Source organism: Eptesicus fuscus, chromosome 12 (assembly GCF_027574615.1).
Source record: "Eptesicus fuscus isolate TK198812 chromosome 12, DD_ASM_mEF_20220401, whole genome shotgun sequence".
NCBI classification, from domain to species: domain Eukaryota; kingdom Metazoa; phylum Chordata; class Mammalia; order Chiroptera; family Vespertilionidae; genus Eptesicus; species Eptesicus fuscus.
In genome coordinates, this window is record NC_072484.1 from 71,337,739 (window position 1) to 71,361,619 (window position 23,881).

The 23,881-nt window shown below is 43.3% G+C and overlaps 1 protein-coding gene and 1 long non-coding RNA gene across 2 annotated transcripts in view; one reads left to right on the plus strand and one right to left on the minus strand.

The window, feature by feature from the left end:
• LOC114229130 (uncharacterized) overlaps window positions 1–21,687 on the minus strand; it is a 34,237-nt gene extending 12,550 nt beyond the window's left edge. Inside the window, exons 1-2 of the long non-coding RNA XR_003615217.2 lie at window positions 21,618–21,687; window positions 14,556–14,665 (exon numbers count right to left, since the gene is read on the minus strand). This is a non-coding gene — a long non-coding RNA (uncharacterized LOC114229130). The remainder of the gene's footprint in view (window positions 1–14,555; window positions 14,666–21,617) is intronic.
• The window catches only part of CHD6 (chromodomain helicase DNA binding protein 6), a 181,036-nt gene that overhangs the window by 141,047 nt on the left and 16,108 nt on the right, over window positions 1–23,881 (plus strand). Inside the window, exons 28-31 of the mRNA XM_008158512.3 lie at window positions 15,397–15,457; window positions 16,093–16,309; window positions 18,585–18,793; window positions 19,914–21,497. Of these exons, the coding sequence (XP_008156734.2) occupies window positions 15,397–15,457; window positions 16,093–16,309; window positions 18,585–18,793; window positions 19,914–21,497 (2,071 nt within the window). The remainder of the gene's footprint in view (window positions 1–15,396; window positions 15,458–16,092; window positions 16,310–18,584; window positions 18,794–19,913; window positions 21,498–23,881) is intronic.

Sequence of the window (23,881 nt, forward strand, 5' to 3'; positions counted from 1 at the left end):
CGCAGGTAGCAGGTGCTGATTAGGGGAGAAGGGCATGATTGTTTCCTGGGACTGTAGCTATGGAAGCTTTGCAGAGGGTTCCGCAGGCCTTGGAGGAGCAGGCTCTGGCTAACAGCCCTGTAGCGGTGGTTGTCCCTGGAGACGCTGGCAGGTGGCGGGGCATTAGGGGGGTGCTCGGGGGTTGACAAGGCCGAAGGGGGAGTAACTGTCAAACCTTCCCACTTGGCGCCATTCTTTATTTTTTTTATTATTATTTTTTTTAATAAATCTTTATTGTTCAGATTATTACAGTTGTTCCTCTTTTTTCCCCCCATAGCTCCCCTCCGCCCAGATCCCACCCCACCCTCTGGCCTTACTCCCCGCCCCCACTGTCCTCATCCGTAGGTGTACAATTTTTGTCCAGTCTCTTCCCACACCCCCCACACCCCTTTCTCCCCGAGAATTGTCAGTCCACTCCTTTTCTATGCCCCTTGAATCTATTATATTCACCAGTTTATTCTGTTAATCAGATTTTTTATTCACTTGATTTTTAGATTGACTTGTTGATAGATATGTATTTGTTGTTCATAATTTTTATCTTTACCTTTTTCTTCTTCTTCCTCTTCTTAAAGAATAACCTTCAGCATTTCATATAATACTGGTTTGGTGGTGATGAACTCCTTTAGCTTTTTTTTATCTTTGAAGCTCTTTATCTGACCTTCAATTCTGAATGATAGCTTTGCTGGGTAGAGTAATCTTGGTTGTAGGTTCTTGCTATTCATCACTTGGAATATTTCTTGCCACTCCCACTGGCCTGCATAGTTTCTGTTGAGAAATCCGCTGACAGTCGTATGGGTGCTCCCTTGTAGGTAACTAACTGTTTTTCTCTTGCTGCTTTTAATACTCTCTCTTTGTCTTTTGCTCTTGGCATTTTAATTATGATGTGTTCTGGTGTGGTCCTCTTTGGATTCCTCTTGTTTGGGGTTCTCTGCACTTCCTGGACTTGGAAGTCTATTTCTTTCACCAGGTAGGGGAAGTTTTCTCTCATTATTTCTTCAAATAGGTTTTCAATATCTTGCTCTCTCTCTTCTGGCACCTCCATAATTCGGATGTTGGTACACTTGAACTTGTCCCAGAGGCTTCTTACACTATCTTCATATTTTTTGATTCTTTTTTCTTTTATCTTTTCTGGTTGGGTGTTTTTTGCTTCTTCATATTTCAAATCTTTGACTTGATTCTTGCGATCTTCTAGTCTGCTGTTGGATCTCTGTATATTATTCTTTATTTCAGTCAGTGTATGCTTAATTTCTAGTTGGTCCTTTTTCATATCCTTGAGGGACTCACTAAATTTATTAGCGGTTTCTAGAAAATTCTTGAGTAACCTTATAACCGTGGTTTTGAACTCTATATCCAGTAGTTTGCTTTCCTCCATTTCTTTCATTTGTGACCTGTTTCTTTGTCTCCGCATTTTGGCTGCTTCCCTGTGTTGATAGAGTGGCTTTGTGTGCTAGGTGTCCTATAGGGCCTAGTGGCTCAGCCTCCCCAATTACCTGAGGTGGACACTCTTGGTGTACCCCTTTGTGGGCTGTGTGCACAGTATTGTTGTAATTAAGCCTTGATTGTTATTGGTATCCCTGGGAGGAATTGACCTCCAGGCCGATTGGCTGTGAGGATCAGTTGTGTCTACGCTGGGAGAACTTCTGTGCTGGAGACATCCTTATGGGGTAGGACTTGCTTCAGTGGGGCTTTGGTGCTCCCTGAGTGTGTCCCTTATGGATCTGAGGAGTTGTAATCTGGATGGTCCCACTCTGATCACTGGGTACACTGGATCTTGGATCTCCAAGGAGGTGCAAATTTAGCTCTGCCTGAGGCCACCCAGCAGGAGCTACGGAGAGATCTGCAGATTCCTCTTCTTTGTTTGGGGTTTGGAGGTGCCCAGATGAGGCCCAGCTGTGAAGCAATGCAAGCTGCTGTGGAGCCTTGGAAGTTCTGGGTCTCCCTGACCCAGCTGCAGTTTGTTAGGTAATTTTAGATTGCCAAGGGCCAGGCCATTCATATGCAAAAGCCTCTGGGCACAGCTAGGGTGGGGTTGTAAATTGGGTGGGACAGCGTCTCAGGGAATCCACAGGGCAGAGCAAACAGCAATGGCTGACCTTCAGCCCTGCCCTAAGAGGCCCCTGGGTCTCAGTGTCCCGCGGTAATCGCTGCAAGCACCTCTGAGAGAAAGCTGCCCTCGTGTTATGGCCCGATGCCAGACAGTCCAGTTTCCCCCCGTATGAGTCTGGGTCCCCAGAGTCTCGCCCAGAACTGTAGTTCAGAGCAGTAGGGAGCTTGTCTTTCCCTCCCGATTGAGAAAGACAACCGCATCCTCAGTTGCCAGCCCTCTCTGTGCTCACACGCACCTCCGTACCTCCACACTTTACTTTCGCACCTCCTCTGAGTCTCAGTGTGCTTTACTCTTCCCTTCTAGTTGTAGAATTTCCACTCAACCAGCCTTCCTGTGGTTCTGGATGATGTCCGTTTTGTCTTTTAGTTGTAGTTTTGAAGTGGTTGTGCGAGGCAGCAAGTTCAGATGTTTACCTATGCAGCCATCTTGGTTTCTCCACACCATTCTTTACATTGTACGTGGCTGTTTCACAGCTGTACCTGCTCAGGGCAGGGCTCCAATCTCCTGGAGTGGGGTGGTGTCCGGCCAGGGCGGAGCCAGGCAGGCTAGGAGGGCGGGTTTAGCCATGCCCCCAGCGAGGTTCAGCATGCTTCAGCTGGGAGACAGCGCTGCTGCTGTCAGGAGGAAGGGTCTGACCCTGGGGAGCCACTCAGGCCTGCCTCCACCCGGGTCTGGAGTTGTAGGGAGGAGAGGCGTGCCCGGCCCCAGCGGAGGGGCCCTGGCAGCAGCGGGCTTCGGGCCCCGGGTGCCTCAGGGGCGCTGACGGGTGGTCGCTGGCATGCTATTGTTGTGGGCGCCTCTGGCGGGGGTGGCAGGGGAAGAGATCAGGAGTCGGAGGTGCGGGCTGCAGCTAACCCCGAGGCTGGGTCTTCTCCCCATCCGGTCAGCCTCCTCGTCCCCCCGGGGGTGCGGGTCTAGGGTAGGGTGTCCATCCGTCCCTCTGGGGGTGTGGGGGCTGTGGTAGGGTGTCCGTGCAGGGGGATTGGAAGAGCTCTCCATGGCCGCTTCCTCTTCCTTCTTTGCAGTCCGGGCTCCTGTCAGGCACTCTCCTCAGACCCCCAGGAACTTGGCTCTGGCCACCGCCCCCTGCTGCGTGCACAGCCTCCTGCTGGTCTGTCAATATGCAAATTGGTCATTACTGTGACACTGTTAGGACCAATTAGAATATTACCTCTTTATATATATATATAGATGTTATATAAATGGAATCATAAACTATGTAACCTCCGGGAATTGGCTTTTATCACAAAGCATAATTTCCTGTAGGTTGTTGTCTGTAATAGTAACTCATTCCTTTTTATTATTGAGGAGTAGTCCATGGTGTGGATGTACCACAGTTTGTTTCACCCTTCATCCATTAAAGGACATTGGTTGATTACAATTTTTGAATATTACAAATACCTCTGTAAACATTTACGTACAGATTTTGTGTGAACATACATTTTCATTTCTCTGGTATAAATGTCCAGGAGTACAATTGCTAGGTAATATGGTAGTTGCATGTTTAGTTTTTTTAATAAACTACCAAACTTTTTTTCCAGAATGGCTATACCATTTTACATTTCCACCAGCGATGTGTCCTCATCCTCACTAGCTTTTGTACTGTCACTATTTTTTAATTGAGCCATTCTGATAGGTATGTAGGATATCTCATTGTTTTAATTTGCATTTCCCAAATGACTAATGATGTTTGGCATCTTTTTTATGCTTAACTGCCAAATGTATACCTCTTGAGTGAAATGTTTCTTATGTCCTTTGCCCATTTTCTAATTGCATTGTTTCTTTGTCTTACTGTTGATATTGAGAGTTCTCATATATTCTAGATACTAGTGTTGTCAAATACATAGTTGGCAAATATTTTCTTCCACTAGTAGTTTGTCTTTTTATGCTATTCACATTGTCTTTCACAGAACAAAAGTTTTTTCATTTTGATGAAGTGCAACTTGCCAATATTTTTCTCTTATGGATCACATTTTTAGTGTCAAATCTAAGAACTCTGCCTAGTTGTAGATTTTCTTCTGTGTTTTTTTTTTTTTCTAAAAGTTCTTTAGTTTTACATTTAACTCTGTGATCCACTTTAAGTTCATTTTCATATAAAAGGAGAAAACTAGGTTGAGGTTCATTTTCTTATTGACATCCAATTGCTCTGGCTCGGTTTGTTTTAAAAAGCTATCTTACTTTCATTGAACTGCATTTGCACCTTTGCCAAAAAATCAGTTGAGCATATTTGTGTGGCTCAGTTTCTGGGTTCTCTGTTTTTTTCCATAGATCTATTTATATATTCCTCCAATAGTATATATATCGATTACTGTAGCTATATAATAAGTTTTAAATTGGGTAGACTGATGCATCTCATTTCTTTTTTTAAATTATTTTAGCTTTTCTTGTTCCTTTGCCTTTCCATATAAGTTTTAGAATTATCTATATCTACAAAAATTCTTGCTGGAATTTTGATAGGAATTGCATTAAACCCATATCACTTTGGGGAGAATTTACACCTTTACTATATTGAAGCTTACCACATATCTTTTCATTTAGGAGTTAGTTCTAGGAGGCGTTTGTAGATTTTTTTGAGATCTTCTACATCAACTAACATGTCATCTGCAAATAGGGGTAGTTATATATTTTTCTTTCTGATCTATATGCCACGTATTTCCTTTTTTTCTTTTCTTTATTGTACTGTCTAAAACTTCCAGCATTGTGTTCAAAAAGAGGGATGAGAGCAGACATCCTTGTCTTGTTCCTGATATTAGGAGGAAGGCATTCAGTTTTTCATCATTAAATATAATGTTCTAGATTTTTTATAGATGCTCTTTATTGAAGGTGAGGATATTTCCCTGTATTCCTAGTTTTCTGAGAATTTTTATCATGAATGAATGTTGAATTTTGTCACATAAATTTTTGTACCAAATAATATGGTCATGCAATTTTTCTTATTTAGCCTATAATATTAGTAGATTACTTTGATTGATTTTCAAATATTGAGCCAGCCTTACATTCCTGGATAAACTGGGATAAATGCTACTTAGTAATGGTGGATGATTTTTATTGTTGAGTTCTATTTGTTAATATTTCCTTAAGGATTTTTCATCTCTATTCATGAGGGATATTGGTCTGTAGTTATCTTGGTACCATCTTTAATCTGGTTTTCGTATGAGGATAATGTTAGCCTCATAAAATGAATTGGATGTTCCTTCCCTCTTATTTTCTGATAGAGGTTGTCTAGAATTGGTATTATTTTATTTATTATTTATTTATTTATTTATTTATTTATTTATTTATTTATTTAAAAAATTTTTTTATTGATTTCAGAGAGGAAGGGAGTGGGAGAGAGAGATGGAAACATCAGTGATGAGAGAGAATCATTGATCAGCTGCCTCCTGCACACTCCACACTGGGAATCGAGCCTGCAACCCAGGTTGAGCCCTGACTGGGAATCGAACCGCGATCTTCTGGTTCATAGGTCGATGCTCAACCACTGAGCCATGCCGGCCAGGCTTGGTATTAATTTTTTAAATGTCTAGTAGGATTCTTCAGTGAAGACATCTGGACCTGGAAGCCCTTTTGGGGGAGTTTTTAAATTACAAATCCAGTTGTGAATTTATATTGGGTAAGTTGCAGTTGTTTGTGTTTTTTAAGAAATGGATCTGTTTTATCTGAGTTGTCAAAAATATATGTTGAGTTATTCATAATATTCTCTTATTTTCCTTTCATGTCTGCAGAATTTGTAGTGAAATTCTCTATTTCATTCCTGATGTTGGTAATTTGTATCTTTTCTCTTTTTCCCTTACTCATTTTGCTAGAGATTTGTCTGCTTTATCTTTTTAAAGAATCAGCTCTTTGTTTCATTAATTTTCTCTATTTTTTTTCTGTTTTTAATGTCACTGATTTTTGTTCTTTATTATTCCCTTCCTTCTACTTGCTTTTGTTTTATTTTCCTCTTTTTCTAGATTTTTGGATGGACACTTAGATTACTGATTTGAGACTTGACTGCTTGTTTATTGTATGCATTTAGTGCTATAAATTTTCCTCTCAGCATTGCTTTAGTTATGTCCCACAAATTTTACTATGTTCTATTTTCGTTCAATTTAATGTATTTCAAAAAAAAAAATCTCTTGAGACTTCCTTTATGAAACATGGATTATTAGACATGTATTACTTAGTTTCCAAGTGGAGACTTACTCATATCTTTTGGTTTTGGTTTCTAGTTTGGTTCCATTTTGTTCAGAGAACATGATCTGTATTATTTCAGTTTTAAATTTGTTAAGGTTTGTTTTAGGCCCAGGATATGGTCTATTTCGGTATATGCTCCATGGGTACTTGAAAAAAAAAGTGCATTGTGCTGTTTTGGGTGGAGTGTTGCATAAATGTGACTTAGATTCTTTTGGTTGGTACTGTTGTTAAGGTCTTCTGTATCCTTACTGGTGTTCTGTCTAGTAGTATCATCAGTTTTTGAGAGCAGAGTCTTAAAGTCTCCAACTATAATTATGGGTTTGCCTATTTCTCCTTTCAGTTCTGTCAGTTTTTGCTTCATGTATTTTGCAGCTCTGTTGTTTGGTGTATACACGTTTATGATTGTGTGTTCTTGGTGGATTGTCTCTGCTATCATTATATAACGTCCCTCTCTGTCTCAGCTACTCCTGGTTTCCTTTGATTAATGTTTGTATATCTTTTTCTACCTTCCTGCTTTCAACCTGCCTTTATCATTGTATTTGAAGTGAGTTTCCTACAGACAGCATATAGTTAGGTCATATTTTTTTCATGTATTATGCCAGTCTCTGTCTTCTAGTTGGTGTATTAAGCCATTTACAATCAATGTAGTTATTGATACTGGAAGGTTGAAGTCTGACATTTTATTGTTTCCTCTGCTTTTTTTTTTTTTTTTTTTTTTTTTTTTTTTTTTTTTTTTAGTCTTTTTTTTTTTTTTTTAATTTCTTTATTGATTAAGGTGTCACATATTTGTCCTCATCCCCCCATTCCCATCCCACCCCTCTCCCCACGCATGCCCCAATCCCCTGTTGAACTTAACCGTTGGATAGGCTTATATGCATGCATACAGTTTCCTCTGCTTTTTGATGCTCTATTTTCTTTTCCCTGCCTCCGTCTGGGTTGCTTGAATGTTTTTTATGATTACTTTTTGATTTATCTATATTTTATTGCTTTTCAGTAGTTATTCTAGATGTTTTATTATCCTATATTATAAAAGCCTAATATGCTAAGTGTCCGGTTGACCTGTCAGCTGTTCAACCAATCAAAGCATAATATGCTAATGATATGCTAAGGTTGCTGAACCGCTTTCTATGACGTGCACTGACCACCAGGGAGCAGACACTCCAACTGGTAGGTTAGGTTGCTGCTGGGGTCTGGCTGATCGGGACTGAGCAAGACAGGCCGGACACGCCCTGGAGCCCTCCCATAGTCCCTCCCTAGCTGGCCAACCTCCTGTGTTCCTCCCAGGCCTCAATCGTGCACCGGTGGGGTCCCTCGGTTTGGCCTGCACCCTCTCACAATCTGGGAACCCTCAGGAGATGTTGGAGAGCGGTTTTGGTCGATCCCGCAGGCCAGGCCTAGGGACCTCACTGGTGCACAAACTCGTGCACCGGGCCTCAAGCATATACATAATATTACAGTCCACTGGTATCATCATTTTACCAGTTAAAGTGAAGTGTAGAACCTTACTTCTAATTTCTTTCTTTTATCCTTCCCAATTTATAGTATAACTGTGTTAAATATTCCTTTTACATACATTTAAACCATATCAGAGAATGTTACAGTTTTTGTTATAACTGTCAAATATAATTTAGAAAATTCAAGAGGAGAAGGAATACTGTATTTACCCATATTTTTGTTTAATATATTCTTTTTTCTTCCTGGTGTTTCAATCATTCTATCTAGAGAAATTCCTTTAGCCATTCTTTGAGTGTCTATCTGCTGTGACAGTTCTCTTAGTTTTTCTTCATCTGAGAATGTCTTAATTTCCCTTCATTCCTGAAAGATATTTTTACTGGATATAGGATTCTGGGTTGACAGTTCTTTTTTTTTAAGCTCTTGAAAAATGTTGTGCTACTTCCTTCTGGCTTCTATGGTTTCTGATGAGAAATACACTGTCATTCAATTTGTTTTTTTCCTATTGGTAAGGCATCTTTTCTCTCTTGCTGCTTTCAAGATTTTTTTGGTGTTTTGTTTTCAAGAAGTTGAACTATGATGTTTTTTGTGTGTGGATTTCTTTGAGTTCATCTTATTTAGGTTTCCTCAGCTTCTTGAATCTGTAGACTTACGTCTTTTGCCAAATTTGGGAAGTTTCCAGCCATTATTTTTTCAAGCCCTTTTTCCTCCCTTTCCAGGTCTCTAATGATATGAATGTTAGATCTCTTGTTATAGTCTCACAAGTCCCTGGATTCTGTTAGATATTTTTTTAAGCTTCTTTCTGTTGTTCACATTAATTACTTTCTGTTTTTCTGTCTTCTGGTTTACTGGTTCTTTTCTCTTTTTCCATTCTGCTGTTGAGCCTGTCCGTTGAGGGTTTTTTGTTGTTGTTTTTTATGGTTATTGTATTTTTCATATCTAAAATTTCCCTTTGGCTCTTTAGATAATTTTTTCTTTGCTGGGACTTTATTTTTTCATTTGTGGTGAAAAACACAAATTTGTGTGTTCAGAATAAATTGTTGATGACTGCTTTAAGTTCTTAAGTCAGATCATTATAAGATCTCTGTCATTTCCGTGTTAGCACCTGCTGATTATCTCTTTCTATTCAATTTGAGATCATCTTGGTTCTTGGTATAATAGTGATTTTTTTAGAGAAACCTGGATATCTTGGTTATTTTATTGTGAGACTCGTGATCTTATTGAAAACTTCTGTTTTAGCTGACTACCTCTGACACCTCTCATACAGGGGAATAGTAGGGACTGCACCCCCTTGTTACTACTAGGTGGGAGTAGAGAAGTTCAAGTTCCTACTCAACCCCTGATGACACCCAAGGGGGTTGTTTCTCATTACTATTGGGCAGGAATGGAAGTTCAGCTCTCCGCATGGTCTTTGCTGACACCATGAGTGGGGTGGGCACCTCATTACTATCAGAGATGAAAGTCCCACTCCCTGTTGGCTTTTTGAAACCACCCCAGCGTGGGAATGGCATGCCCTGTTAAGCCTGGTGAAGGTAGAGATCTAGATTCCCCACGCAGCCTCTGCTGGTATGGTTATCCTGAGCCACTGTTTTTACTTTGTCATTGCACTGGAATGTAGTGGGTATTGACATAACATTTTGTGTTTCTAACCTGCCCTTTTCCTGGTCCTTTGCTAGAGCAGGCTTTTATTGGTGGCTCCCCCCCTCCCGCCCCCCCCCCTTCTGTACCATTTGCCTTTTCCAGGTAGCCAGCTTCTTTATTTCCAAATCTAGTATGTAAAAGGCAATAAAGAAAACCCAGAGAACTCACCACTGTGTCATTCCTTAGGTCCGTGATCCCTAGGTGGTCTGCCTTATTTTCTTTGCATAAGAGTTTTCTTATGTTTGTTTTATGTATAATGTCCAAGTGTTTTAGCTGTACTTAGAGTGAGGAGTGAAGAAATGTGCACCTTCCCAGAAGCATAAGTCTGTATTGCATTTTACAATACAGTTTCTGGGACTTTGCAGAAGACAACAAAACCTTACCAGGACTCAGGCACCATTTACTATTTTTTCCCTGGCTTTGAGGAGTGGAGCTAATTTTATGAATTCTGGATCCCAGAGGCTACTGTAGCATTGTCCCCAACTTACTCCATTGCCTAAAGAATCTCTCCTCTTCTCCTGGCCACCACCTAAAAGTTATCAATTCTTTTCTTTTGGTTCTAGTTTAGAGAATGTGTGATATTTACTTTGGCTTCCATCAGCTCTGATTCCTGTAATAGTAGCAATGACATCACTTTTCCCAGAGCAGGAAATAATTATTTTTCGAAGAAACTATGTTTTCATGTCTCCCTACGGTGAATTGGGGAGTGGTAGATTGAAGCAAATCAGCATGAAGCTTCAGACCCTGGACCTGACGGAAATTGAGTACTGGTCTTGACAATTAAAATCCCAAATTCTGCCATTTTGGTCATAGCTTATTCTGCTACTTATTTTGTCTGGAATTTGGGGTGTGTTTTTCATAGAAAACAACTCTGGTGCCAAAGAAATGAAAGCAATACCTTGTACTTATGTGGAACTTGACTCTTTCCAAAGCACCTTTTCCATTTGTTTCATTTGATTCTCACCTCAACTTTGTGAAGTAAACACTTCAGATATTACTGCCCTCCTTTGAGAGCTGAGCAAATTTAGGCCCAGGAAATTAAAGAACTTGGCCAAATTCTCTCAGCTACTAGATGTTAGAGCTCAACCTAGGTATTCTCTCGATAATCTGGTATTCTCTTTTCCAATTAAGTATTCTTTTCATAATGAAGAAGGGAGAAAGTATTTCAGCTGTGCATACATGCGCCGTCCTCCCGGCAGTGCTTCTGCGGAAAGGCAGCCACCAGACCTCCTGCAGGCCAGGCTGGCGAGAGCTGTTCAGTAAAGTTTACCTGCCTACCTGGTCAGTCTTTGATCTTGGAGAGCTTTGGGCACTGAAGGGGTTGCAGCAAAACTGATAAAATAACTCAAGTTTTCTTATAGTAAGGTAAAACTCCTCTGGAACTACATTTTGATTCATTTATAAAATTAATGCCTATATTATTTCTTTTGCTTTTGAAACCTCTAAAACCTGGGCTATAAATACAATATAATCTAAAGCAGATGGAGTGGAGAGTGGCTTCCCCCAGATTTTGAGGTGGGCAGATTATGTAACAGATTAAGCTTGATTTCTAGTCCATGTGCTAAAGTAACAAATGCAGAAGAACAGCCAACATCTGAAGCAAGCCTGCTGCCCAACCCCTACTCCCCTGCCCTCAGGCAGATCAGCAAGCAGGGTTCAAGAAGCCCAAAGAGCCTATCATCCATACCTAGAGTAATTCCTCTGAATTAAATAGACCTGGACACAGAAAGGTTAGCAGTTAATAGATTGGGAGGCTCTTAGCATTGCAAGGAGCCCTAACAAACGTCTGAGTGTCTATCCCCTCGGCAACTTCAATGTCAGGGGGTCATTCAGGTAGGTTCAGGTACTTCCAGGGGTCCGTGGGGAAAGAGGAGGAATGTGCTGCCCTCCAGGGAAGCCCATTTCATTGGGTGATGCTCCCTTACACTGACCCAGATATCTGGCTCCCAGTTGGTTCCATAGATTGTGTCTAGTTTTCATTGGTGCTGCAAAGAACAAAACTCTTCTTTCTTTCCTCTCTGATAGGATTTTAAATTCTTGAGGCCAGTTAGCAACCTTAATCTCTTTAAGTCTGCAGATATAGTTTCCCTAGTTCCTCTGCCTTTCTTCATATCACATCATCTCCAGACCCTCGCTACGCTGGTGCCTTCCAGAGCACACTGTGACGGCTGTCCTCTGCAAATGTGGCAGACGGAGAATCATGAAATGTTAGAGTTAAAAGGGATGTTTGAGATGATCTAGTGCAGCGATTGCCAACCTTTCGGACCTCACGGACCATATGAAGTTTATGCAAGAGTGGAAGGATGCTTGATTTTCCTGCAAAATGGAAACGGCTGTGGGATCTTTTTAACTCCGTCATTGTACCTCCTGTTGCCTTGACACAGAGAGCTCTTATCTTCCCCCCGGTGAACTCCTGTGTTCTTCAGTGTAAAGCTCAGAAGTCACTTCTTGGGTATCTTTCCCTGACCTGATTTGGGGCTGGTAGAGTTGGTGACACTTTCTTGTTTGTCCACTGTGTTTAGGAGCACTTATCACACTGCATGGCCAGCATAATGTGTCTGTCATGCCATCAGACCGTGGGCTCCAGAAGGATCAGGGTTCCATATTTCCCACTGTTGTAGTCCCGGAACCTAGCACAGTTCCTGGCACTCGAGACACTCATTGTTTGCTAAATGTGGGAAGACCACTCAGCTAGCCTTTTATGAGGGCATAGAGGGAATTCTCTGGGTCCCACAGGGTCTGTGCTGCCACTGTTACCACCTCCACCTCCACCCAGACCAAACAGGGGAGGCAGCCAGGCCTGGAGGAGCAGCCATGAGCTAGGGAGACTAGACCTTATGTTTTCAGATAAGAATAGATCCCCACACCCTCAGAGGAGAAGTGATGGCCTGGAATTAAGTTACTGTTACTACCGACCATGTTTTTGATTCAGCGCAGTGTGCCTTCTACCCCCCAAAGGTAATGCTGCGCAATGGTTAGAGCTCACCAATAGTGTCAGACCTTCTGGGTTTGTATTCCAGGCACCACTTAATGACTCTGGGTAATACTGGACAAGATTGTCAACCTCCCCACTCCGCAATTTCCTCTTGTCTAAAATCCCCATTATAAACAAATGGAAATGTATATAAAGTACAGTATCTAACTCAATAGACTTTTGTTGCTGATATTGTTGCTGTTTTATTGTGTTATGAAGTCTTCCTGAGAGTACACATTTTAGTTGAAAAAGAAATACTGAGTGATCATCTTGTAGTTGGGACTGTTTGTTAGTATTTCCTCAGTCCTAGCTACCATTTGTTGGACATTTGTTTTATATCAGCAGATTAAACACATTATACAATCAACCCATTTACACCCCACAGTCACCCTATAAAAGTATTATCTCCATTTTACAAATGAAGAACTGAGCCTGAGAGAGATGGAAACATCTTGCCCAAGGCCTGATGAACTGTCAGACTCCAAACCATATGCGTGCACAGGATGGAGAAATTGCCGGTTGTAGTCAGTTTCCTTTGTTTTGACGTTCTTGTTGTCACCACTCGTTGGGACCCTTCACTCTGAAATGATTGATTCATACCTCTTCGAAGGTGAACATTTCTTTCACATTGTTCCTCGTAGGCAGAACCTGAGATAACTAGTTCAGCCGCTGGGCTTTGGGTGTGCTTGTGTGACCCCAGTCTGTCACTGCTGTCCACACCACACACTGCCATTAGGTGGCTATTAACCAAGGTTATGACATATTTCTCCATTCTGTCCTTTCTAGAGAGGGGACGTGCCTTCAAGAGAGGGCAGGATTCAGAAAAGGGTGGTTGGTGTATACTTACTGCAGCAACAGAAACCGTTAGATGGACTGGAAGGGAAAGCTGATGTCGTGTGTGTCTGCCTCACACCAAGCTGGGAGCCACCCCATGGGTGTGGGGTATGGTGATGCCCACAGCAGCCTCCCATGCGTCATAATAAGGAACATGGCAGCTCTGGCGCCTGACTCCCGCATTTTATAGTCTGTAGAACATTCCTCAGTCTGAAAATGTTTGTAATTACAAATTCAGCATTCAAAGGATCTCCGTGGATACTGAAAAATGTTCTCTATGGCAGGAAAGGCTATAAGGCATGGTCGTGGGCTTTTTGGCCTATTTTTTAGCTACCTAAGCAGTGGGAGAGGATGAGATGGCATGTTTAAGTGCTACTTCAAAAAGGTATCGTAGACCAGCTTGACATTTTCCACTTTTTGCTAACATTAGATGGCCGGAAACAGTTTGGGCCAAGAAAGAGAGGCTAAACTACTCTTTTCCAATTCTAAGTATATTTCATTCTCCAAAACAGAAGTTCAGCCGGACCCTCTTGCCTCTTGTTTTTCATAGCTAGTGGCTGAAAGTGTAGGCCTTCGTCAGACTACTGTTTGAAACCCAGCTCTGCCACTTACTAGCCGTGTGACCTTGGGCAAGTTACAGAGCCTTTGGAATGACTTGTTTTCTATAAAATGTGGGTGGTAATACTTTCTCCTCCGTAAAGCAGTTCTAAGAACTAAATGAGACATCATGTAAAGGGTTTTCCACGGTGCTTTAAGTAACATAATTCTCAGTAATGTTAGCTCCTCTCACTATTCTGGTAAGAAACAAATGCATTCAGAAAATGCACTCCTACTCCTGTTGCCTTTTCAGAGTTTTCTCTTTCAGGGTCTCCCAAGAGAGTGGCTTGAAATAGTTTTTTAAAGAGAGGGAGAGGGAGAGGGAGAGAAAGAGGAGAGAGAGAGAGAGAGAGAGAGAGATCAATTGCCTACTACACACGCCCCAACCGGAAATCAAACCCAAACCCTGGGTATGTGCCCCAACCAGGAATCAAACCCTTCACCTTCGTGTGTACAGGACAATGCTCCAACCACTGAGCAACACTGGCGGGTGAAAGTGGTTTGAATTTTAACTATTGTCCATCATAGGTGTCTATCCATTGCTCTATGCCTGGGTTACTGGCCTCCTGTGCTGTGTGTTTGTCCAGGAGGCAGCAGGCATTTTCTGTAAAGGACCAGGTAGTAAATATCTGGGCCTGGGGCCACATCAGTCTGTCACACATCTTCTCTCTCTCCCGCCTCTCCCTTTCCCCTTCTTTTCCTTCTTCTTCCCGGTAAAAATCTAAAACCCATTCTTACCTTGAAGGCCATACGGAACAGTTTGCTGGCCTTTCTCATCTGACCCGTGCTCTAACATGGCCAAAGTCTTCGCTCTGGGGTCATTCTCCCATCATTCAGATCAACAGACACTGGTCAAAAACAAGTTTTCATGTTAAAAATGGAGTCCAGTGGTAAAACAGCACACTCTCTCTCCTCCCACCCCCAAACTCCACATGCCTTATATATATGGAGCTTTTAAGGTTCCGTTCCTGAAACCAAGGAGTTCATGAAGGAATTCATTAGCTCCAGTTTGAACAATGCTCCAACTTGGATAAGCTGCATGCCTGTGACACTAGTCCAGATTCAACCAGAGCCTCAGAGCGTGAATTTATTTTTAAATTCCTGAGACTTTGCACCATCAGTCTCATGCTGCAGCAGCCGTGTTTCAGGAAAATAGCATCTTTTGCTGTGACTAAAGTAAGCTAACCATAATGAACATGAGCATGATACTTTTCACAGCAGAAATGTAGGCACAACCTTCGTGAAATGACTATTACATTGCATGGTAAAGCAAATATTTAAATTCACAGCTAAAATAGTGCTTGTAAAATGTAACTGCCAGGGAGAACATTCAACTTCATCATTGTTTGAGCTGTAATTCTCTGCATTCCACACAGTTCCAGGGGGAAAATGCTTTTTTAAATAAACTGCTTTCTGGCTCTTTTTAAATTGTGCCTAAGTGAGCTTTATTTCTCAGGGGCCATGGCGTTGGAGCTGTTCCTGGGCAGATCTCTGTGCATGTTTGTTCCTTCTGGACAAGGGTTGTCTGGGGTGCTTTCCTCTGAGCTGCAGCTTTGCTGATGGCTTCCTTTATCCCCAGGAGAGTTCCAGTGATGGAGGGGATGGCATTTTTGGTGAGAAGAAGGATGACAGCCGGGCAGGTGAGACTGTGACCTTCTGAAGGCAAAGAAAAGTAAGGTCCCGGTTCATAAAATGCTGTTTTTTAAGGAGGCTCTTTTAAAAAGCCATGGAAGTGGGCGTTGGTCAAACTCCCCTGGAGTAGTACACGGAGCTGCAGCTTGGCTCTGGCAAGCCTCCTCCACCTGGCATTGAAGTTCAAAACTGAAATCACTGATGGTCTCTGACGTCAGGTGGAGTCTGAGGGAAACAAAGGAATTGTGGTTTCCTTTTTTTTTTTTTTTAATTTAAATGTTTGGCGAGGGAGAAAAGTTAGGAGGGTTTGGTTTGGTTTGGATTTTTTTGGTTTGTTTTTCTGAATTCACACTTTATAGTCTTTGGCATTTGAAAAGCCCAGCTACACAAAAGCCCATAGTTCTCCATGGGGGAGGCCTCAGAGGGTCTGCTTTTTCCTGGCTTAGAACAAGGTCCTCGATCAGTTCTACCCCCACAGACAGGCACGTTTGTATTTGAGACAGAGCAGCCAACCACAACCAAGCTGTTTCTAAAGCAAACTTGCAGCCCACTAGCTCTGCCTAACACTTGAGCTCCTTCAGTTATTCAGTCACCTCTGTTGGGTTCTGTTTGTAAATACTAATGTCCTCACTGATGTTTGAAGCCCAGGATGGCTCCGACCCAGACAAATCGCCCTGGCCAGTTTCATCTGCGCTCACAGCTCGGCTCAGACGACTGGTCACTATTTACCAGCGTTGCAACCGCAAGGAACTCTGCCGGCCTGAAATTCTGGGACCAGGTAACCAAGGATACTGGGTCCAGGAAGAGATGTTCAGGAGGACTTCTGAAATGGACCTCATCAACAAGGAAGCCCAAAAGAGGTAAAATAAAAGCTAGTGGCCGAGAGGGCGTGCTGAGCTGCCCAGTGGGTAAAGGGGACAAAAAGGAAAGCTGAGAGCCGCAGGGAAGTGTACTTCATGTTCTCTCATGGAGATAGGTGGTCTCCAAAATTAATTAGAACCAGCCTCCAAATGTTACTGTTGTCTTGCTGACTGGGGAGTCCGATGAGATCTAGGACAGCCTCTGTTCACAATTCCAAGACTTTTATGATTTTCCAACTTGACCCTCTTTCCTAAATGGGACCCCAGTCTCTGGGGATGGGGCTTAAAAACACCATGCTGGATAAAAGCGACAAAGGGTCTAGAAACACCAATCAGAAAGGATATATGCACCTCTATGTTCGTAGCAGCACAATTTACCATAGCTAAGATTTGGAAACAGCCTAAGTGTCCATCAGCAGATGAGTGGATTAAAAAACTGGTACATCTACACAATGGAATACTACGCTGCCATAAAAAGGAAGGAACTCCTACCATTTTCAATAGAATGGATGGACCTGGAGAGCATTATGCTAAGTGAAATAAGTCAGTCAGAGAAAGATAAATATCACATGATCTCAATCATTTGTGGAATATAATGAACAACATAAACTGATGAGCAAAAACAGAGACAGAGAAGCATCAATCAGACTGTCAAACCTCAGAGGGAAGGTAGGGGAGGGTGGGGGTTTGGGGGAGAGATCAACCAAAGGACTTGTATGCATGCATATAAACATAATGGACACAGAGTTCCCGGGCGTAAAGAAAAAAATAAAAAACACATAATGGACACAGATGGGCGGGGGGGGGGGGGGATGGGAAGGATAAGGACACATATGTAATACCTTTATCGATAAAGAAAAAATATTTTTTTAAAGTGACAAAGGGCATATATCAGACGTTCTTTTAGCAGCAAAGTGAATAGTGTGCATTGAAGCTGTCTTATTATAGCTGGCAGTCCTTGTCAAGCCTTTGAGAACAATAAATACCAAAAAAATGCCAGGTGGGGTGGCTCAGTTGATTTGAGCATCATCCCCTACACTGAAAAGTTGTGGGTTCGATTTCAGATCAGGGCCACTTGCAGGCTCAATCCCGGTTGCTGCACATATAGGAGGCAACTGATATCTCTCTCCCTCCCTCTCCCTCTCCCTCTCTCCTTTTCTCCCTCCCTCTTTTCCCCCCTCTAAAAAAATAAAAAAATATATCCTCATGTAAGGATTTTTTTTTTTTTTACAAAGCCAACCTAGGATGAAGATATTAATTGTCAGGAGTTACTTGCCTGTCTGAGAATTAAGCTAAAAATGGCCACAGAAGGCCCGGTTAGGATTGATACCACCAGAAAAATTAACAACACTGCAATTATTTGAGTTTTTATATCTCTCCATCCCTCTGATGTAACATCCAGTGAGTTAAAGCACCACCACATAACACATTCAATTACTTCTTTGCACTCCTGGCTTTATGAAATTTGGTAATACGGGGGAAATATTTCTTCCATCTTTTGCAGCTCCGAAGAGAAGAGCCAGAGTCCCTTCTTTCTTGCTTCTCACTTTTCCTCTGATCCCCTGCTGCACTCCTTACCCCACTTCTTCTGGGGGTGAAGAGTGTAGTGCCCAAAGCCCCTCAAAGACTATGGTGGAGTATAATCATCCAACCCCCTTAAGTCATTATCTTAATTCTACAGGATATAAAGACTACAGAGTCTTTGTGTTCTAGAGAAAATAATTGATATGGGAAACCTGCCTACATAACCAGGAAGAAAGCCAATGTGTGATAAGGAGTCGTGGAGGTGTGTGGCTGAGGGAGGTGCTTTCCTTCTCTGGACCAGCTTCTTGTCAATAAAGCGAAGGAGGTGAATTTAAAGGTCTGGAAGGTCCCTCCAGGATTCTGTGATTCTAGGATGTCAAACGGGGGCAAAAAATATGGCAAAATGTGTAAGCATACATAGTATTATAAAAATCTTTCTCACAAGAGGAAATAAACTAGGTAATTTCTTGAGTTTATGAGTCAGGAGATCACACATGGTTTAGAAATGGAGAGGTAAGTACCAGAAGAGAGCTGAAAGGTGTGGGAAGTGCAGGTCGGCTGGTAGGCTGTTCTCGTTATAAGCCTCTCAGCCCAACTTAACTTAAATAAAAACAAGCAGTAAAATAGACAAACCAGCCCTACCTGCTTTCTTGACTTCACAGTCTCTTTCAGGAGGTGTTTAATAAGTTAGTTGTTGGTTTTTTATAAAGAAAGAGAAACCGCTCACCCTCCCTTGCTGATTAAATCTCAGGTGGACAAGGAGGGAGCAAGCCGACTTCTACAGAACAGTGTCTTCCTTTGGTGTTGTTTATGATCAAGAAAAGAAAACTTTCAACTGGACGCAGTTCCGCATCATTTCTCGTTTGGACAAGAAATCGGATGAGAGCCTGGAACACTATTTTTATAGTTTTGTGGCCATGTGCCGGCACGTCTGCCGTCTGCCCCCGTGGAAAGATGGCGGTGAGAAAACTCTGTCATGGTATCCCAGATGAGACAAGGAAAGAACATGCTTAAATTTCCAGGTTCAGAATTATTTTAGGTATAATTATAAAAGTGGAGTCTACCTGAAGATTTCAGGTAAAAACAAGTGGGTTTTCACAAATTTATGAACTCCAAATTAGGTCCACCCTCATAAAGTAAAATCTCTCTCCCAAAATAATATAACTCCAATAAAAATTGAAATTCAAATTAAAACCTCACAGAAATATTGAGACTACTATTAATCACCTTTTCCAAAGTATAGTTTTATTTTTTTAAGTCTCATAGATTTATCCTGCTATGAACTTGGCACCTTCCTCAGATTAAATCTTAACTTCATTTTCTCATGTATTGACTTGTAGCTAGAGAAAGGAAGTGGCTATCATTTAACATCTCCTGGTCTGATAGAGACCTCTTCTGAGAAATTTCTTCCTGCTTGGAATTATTTGCAGCAGTTCCTTCAAGGTCCTCTTCAGCCTCATCCTTGTAGATAAACTTGTTCTGGGCCATGTGACTGCATTTTAGGAAAGCTAAAACACACATTGAGCCTACCCAGTTTGGGTGCTGGGCTGTTGGCAGCATGCACAGATGTCCCAACTCTTGCCCCCGGGTGGCATGGTTAGTGTGTTTTCACTAAAGCTGGAGAGCTTGGATAGAGTGGGGAGAGCTGGACCTTGGCGTCCCACTGACAAGACCTGGATTAGAGTCCGGGTTCTGCTATCTTGAGCAGGTTAGCTTATCTAAACATGTTTCCTTAACCTTCAAACAGGATGATGTTGGTATATCTTAGACTTTCTGTCAGAACTAACATGTGCAAAGCACCTAGTGTCAGGAGCACATAGTACATGCTTACTGCAGGGGAACTAATCTTACTTCCAGAACTGAAGTGTTTGTGCTCTTCTCTGACCCTCGCTGGGTCTGTCCTGTTTCATAAAAACCTCCCGTTCTCTTTTAGCTTTTCATTTTGGCAGGGGCGCACACACCGAGACTGCCGTGCTGCGGACCTAGGGAGTTAAACTGTAAGACCAAAGAGCAGGGACTAGGTGGGCAGCAGGTGACCAAGGGCTCCTTGAAGTGATGGGCTCTTTGTTTACCTTCCCAGGTCCCCCAGATCCCACCATCTGTGTTGAACCCATCACTGAGGAACGGGCTGCAAGAACTCTGTACCGCATTGAACTATTACGGAAGGTCCGAGAGCAGGTGCTGACGTGTCCCCAGCTGCACGAACGCCTCCAGCTCTGCAGGCCCAGCCTCTACCTCCCAGTGTGGTGGGAGTGTGGGAAGCACGATCGGGACCTGCTCATTGGCACCGCCAAACATGGGCTGAATCGCACTGACTATTATGTCATGACTGACCCCCAGCTGTCCTTCCTGGACGCCTACAGAAACTACGCCCAGCATAAAAGACCTGACACTCAGGCTCCAGAGAGTCTCTATTGCCTTTACCAGACCAACTCCAAACTCTATGAATCTCCTACATATACACAAATGAGCAGGACTTCAGAGTCCCTTGAAACTGAACCTGAGAATCTAGGACAAATTGAAGGTAGGGATGATCATCTTGGTCCACCTGAGGGCAGCTTATCGGACATAACGTGTGAGAACTTTATTTCTAAAGTTCAGGATGTCATCTCCATCACCCACGAGGAAAGTCTGCTGCCTGAATCCTTGGAGAGCATGATGTATGGTAAGAAGGGGCTCAGCCGAGAGCCGGGCTCTTTTCAGGAGAGCCCACATACCAACACAGAATCCAGAACAGATGCTCTTGGCATCTCAGCAAGCAGAGGTGTGAACTGTCGGCCCGGTGGCCACGAGGCAGAAGTAGCTGCAGGCCCCTCTCTTATGGATAGTTTGGAAGCAGGAGTAGCTCAAATGAACATTAAAAATGGAAAACATTTGTTGTTGTCTCTTGCAAGAGACGAGGAGCTCTGCTGCAGTGAGGCAAAGCAGAGGCCTGAAAGCGTCGGGCAGCTGGAAGCCAAATTCTTGGCTTCCCCTTCCTTGGATCAAGGAAATGAAAGTGGGTTTGTCGATATGTGTAACCTTAGTGTCTGTGACTCCAAAAGAAACCTGTCATCAGAGCAGCAATTAATTGATTTACTAGAAAACAAGAGTTTAGAAACTGATTTGATACTGAGTCAGAACCACAGTGATGAAGAGGAGGAAGAGGAGGAAAACGAGGAGGAAAACTTGGATGTAGCAGCAGGCGGGAGGGGTAGGCCAGAGGTTCTGCCTCTGGGCGAGCCCACCGCTAGTACTCCAGGAGAGAAGGGCCGAGGCTTCCCTGCAGAGGAAGCCCAGAAAGGCCGCCTAGGGGCCGGGAGCCAGAGTGCCGGGCTGCAGGGGGCTTTTCCTCAAGCGGCCTGTCAGTGCCACTGCAAACACTTGGAGAGGTGGACACGCGGCCTGGAGAGTGATGAATTTGAAGTGGAGAAGCCCAAGGGTCATAGCCCAGACCTGTACAAAAGCAAAACTAATAACATCACAATGGAGGGTGAGCTCACGGCCATTCCATTGGAGCCATTTAAAGTGAAGCATGAACTTGTAAAAGAACCTTGGAAAGAAAGTGCAGAAGGGAAGAAAGGGTTCCCTACATATCCTCCTGAAGGAAGTGAGCTCAAGTCAGAGGACATGGATTTCGAAAGTAAAGATGACTATGACAGAGATGGAAACTGCCATAGTCAAGGTACAGTATGTGGGACCTTGTGGTATTTTGGATAAGCCAGTTCTCACATGACAGGGAGGGGGAGGGAGTGGGGAGTGCCAAAAGTTTTACGGCTTCTGAAACAGGTCTACCAGCACTCACCATGTGTTTAAAACTGAAGGTCCCAGGCCTTGGTCTGAAAATGAGACTACCTTAACTCTGGTCATTCCAGAAAAGCGAGGAGGGTTATAGATGATCATAGCGCCTTTATTGCATCAGCCATGTGATTGGGGCAGAGGCTGTGTGCTTTTTATCTGATAGATGCTAGAGGTGGCATCAGGGGGAATAATTGGCTATTCCCCTCGATAGGGCATTTCAAACTAAGTAAAACAGAACAGCCGGGGAACCTCAGGAACCTGTAGCTTAATATAGGTGGAATTTTTCAGGCACTCCACAAAAATACAAATAAATGTGATCTTTATTAAGGTGAAGAAAGATAGCACTGTTTATTCATTCATTGTTAAAACCCTGTGACTTAATGTTGGGGTATTAGTAACTCAGCAGAGTCCTTTTAGTAACTCAGCAGAAATTAAAATAAAATTATAAGTAACTCAACAAATACACAGACATACTTGATCTTTTTTTAAATAGGGGGAATCTTAGATGAGGGTTCAAATTAGAAGGAATTTTAAAATATTAAGAATCTAGATGCCCCTGAGATTTTTCATGCCTTGCAGGGATATAGATACTGTGATTTCCCAGCCTTTGGTTTTAGTTAGTGTGATGTGATTATCTTGGGAAGTCTTCTGAAGCCAAATTAAAATTGGCACAATAGCTAGGATAAGGACAGAGGAGCTGAGCTGAACATGGCTTGTGGCCCCAGCTGACTCAGAGGAGCCAGTCTGTGACCTGCCAATCCTCCTCACCCCAGGCCACGAAGGACGGCTGCCATGTGTGATTTATAAAACCTACTTTGCTTTTTGAAACCCAGGCAGTCAAACAAGTGCAGGGTATAGACGAGTATGGTTTAGAGGAGAGCTGCTGTGCACTGACTGATGTCCTTTGGTGGCAGTGGCTGCCTTGCTGAGCTGAGGTGGAGGGGGCAGTGGCTGCCTTGCTGAGCTGAGGTGGAGGGGGCAGTGGCTGCCTTGCTGAGCTGAGGTGGAGGGGGCAGTGGCTGCCTTGCTGAGCTGAGGTGGAGGGGGCAGTGGCTGCCTTGCTGAGTTGAGGTAGAAGGTGGAGGGGGGGCAGTGGCTGCCTTGCTGAGCTGAGGTGGAGGGGGCAGTGGCTGCCTTGCTGAGTTGAGGTGGAGGGGGCAGTGGCTGCCTTGCTGAGTTGAGGTGGAGGGGGGCAGTGGCTGCCTTGCTGAGTTGAGGTAGAAGGGGGGCGGGGGCAGTGGCTGCCTTGCTGCGGTGGAAGGGGCAGTGAACTTGATAAGCTTGCGCATATTCGTAGATGAAAGTTCTTTGCACCGATGCCTTTAAAACTGCTTCTGCAGCCCTCTGAAGGGGCCCTCACAAGTGTGTGATGTGGAATAGGTGTAGCAGGGAGGGTTAGCCTGGTTCTGAGACGAATTCTACAGCTGAAGGAGCAGTCTTTGGCATGGCTATTGGGCCAGTTCCCGGATCTTCTGGCTGCTTTTCCAGGATTTTCTCTCACACATCATTTTGCTTTTTCTGAAAACTTAAATCCATCTCCTCTGCTTCACACCTTTCATTGGTGCTCCCCATAGGATCTAGAATAAAAGTAGCATTTACTTTCCTGGCCTACAGAACTCAGCATGACCTAGAGGAGTCTGCCCCTCCAGCCTCATCCCTGTGCCTTTCCCTGGATGTCTCTTAGTTCCTCCACATGCCCAGAGCACCCTCCCCATTGCCTCATCTTCTTGAGTGTTCTCGCCTGTGGGATGCCCTCTCCCCAGCCTTCCCCCTGCCAGCATGGCACCTTGTTTCTTTCCCTTTCTAGCACTCCCCATGGTTCATAATTGGAGTTATTTGTTTATCATTGCTGTGGTGGTTTTTTTATTTGCTGTTTTCCTTTCTTTCCCCATGAAACTGTACGATCCTTGCGGGCCAAGGCCACGTCTCTCTTGTGTATCCTTGAATCCCCTGGCCTAGCAAGGCCCTGCTCATGGTAAAGGGTCTCTCCAGTTCCCCGAGAGACTTGTACAGTCAAAAGTGAACTCTGTATGGTGCCAGGTGGGCACTTGAAATATCGGGGGGGGGGGGACCACTTTGTAAAGTATGTGATTGACCACTATGTTGTACACCTGAAACTAATATAAAATATTATTGAGTCTAAACTGTAATTGAAAAATACTTTTTAAAAAAAAAAGTGAAATCTGTACCCATCAGAGGATACACATTCCTTGTCATTTCACCAGGAAGAGAAGTTCACAACTTTTCCTGCCTGAGGCATTTTGACCC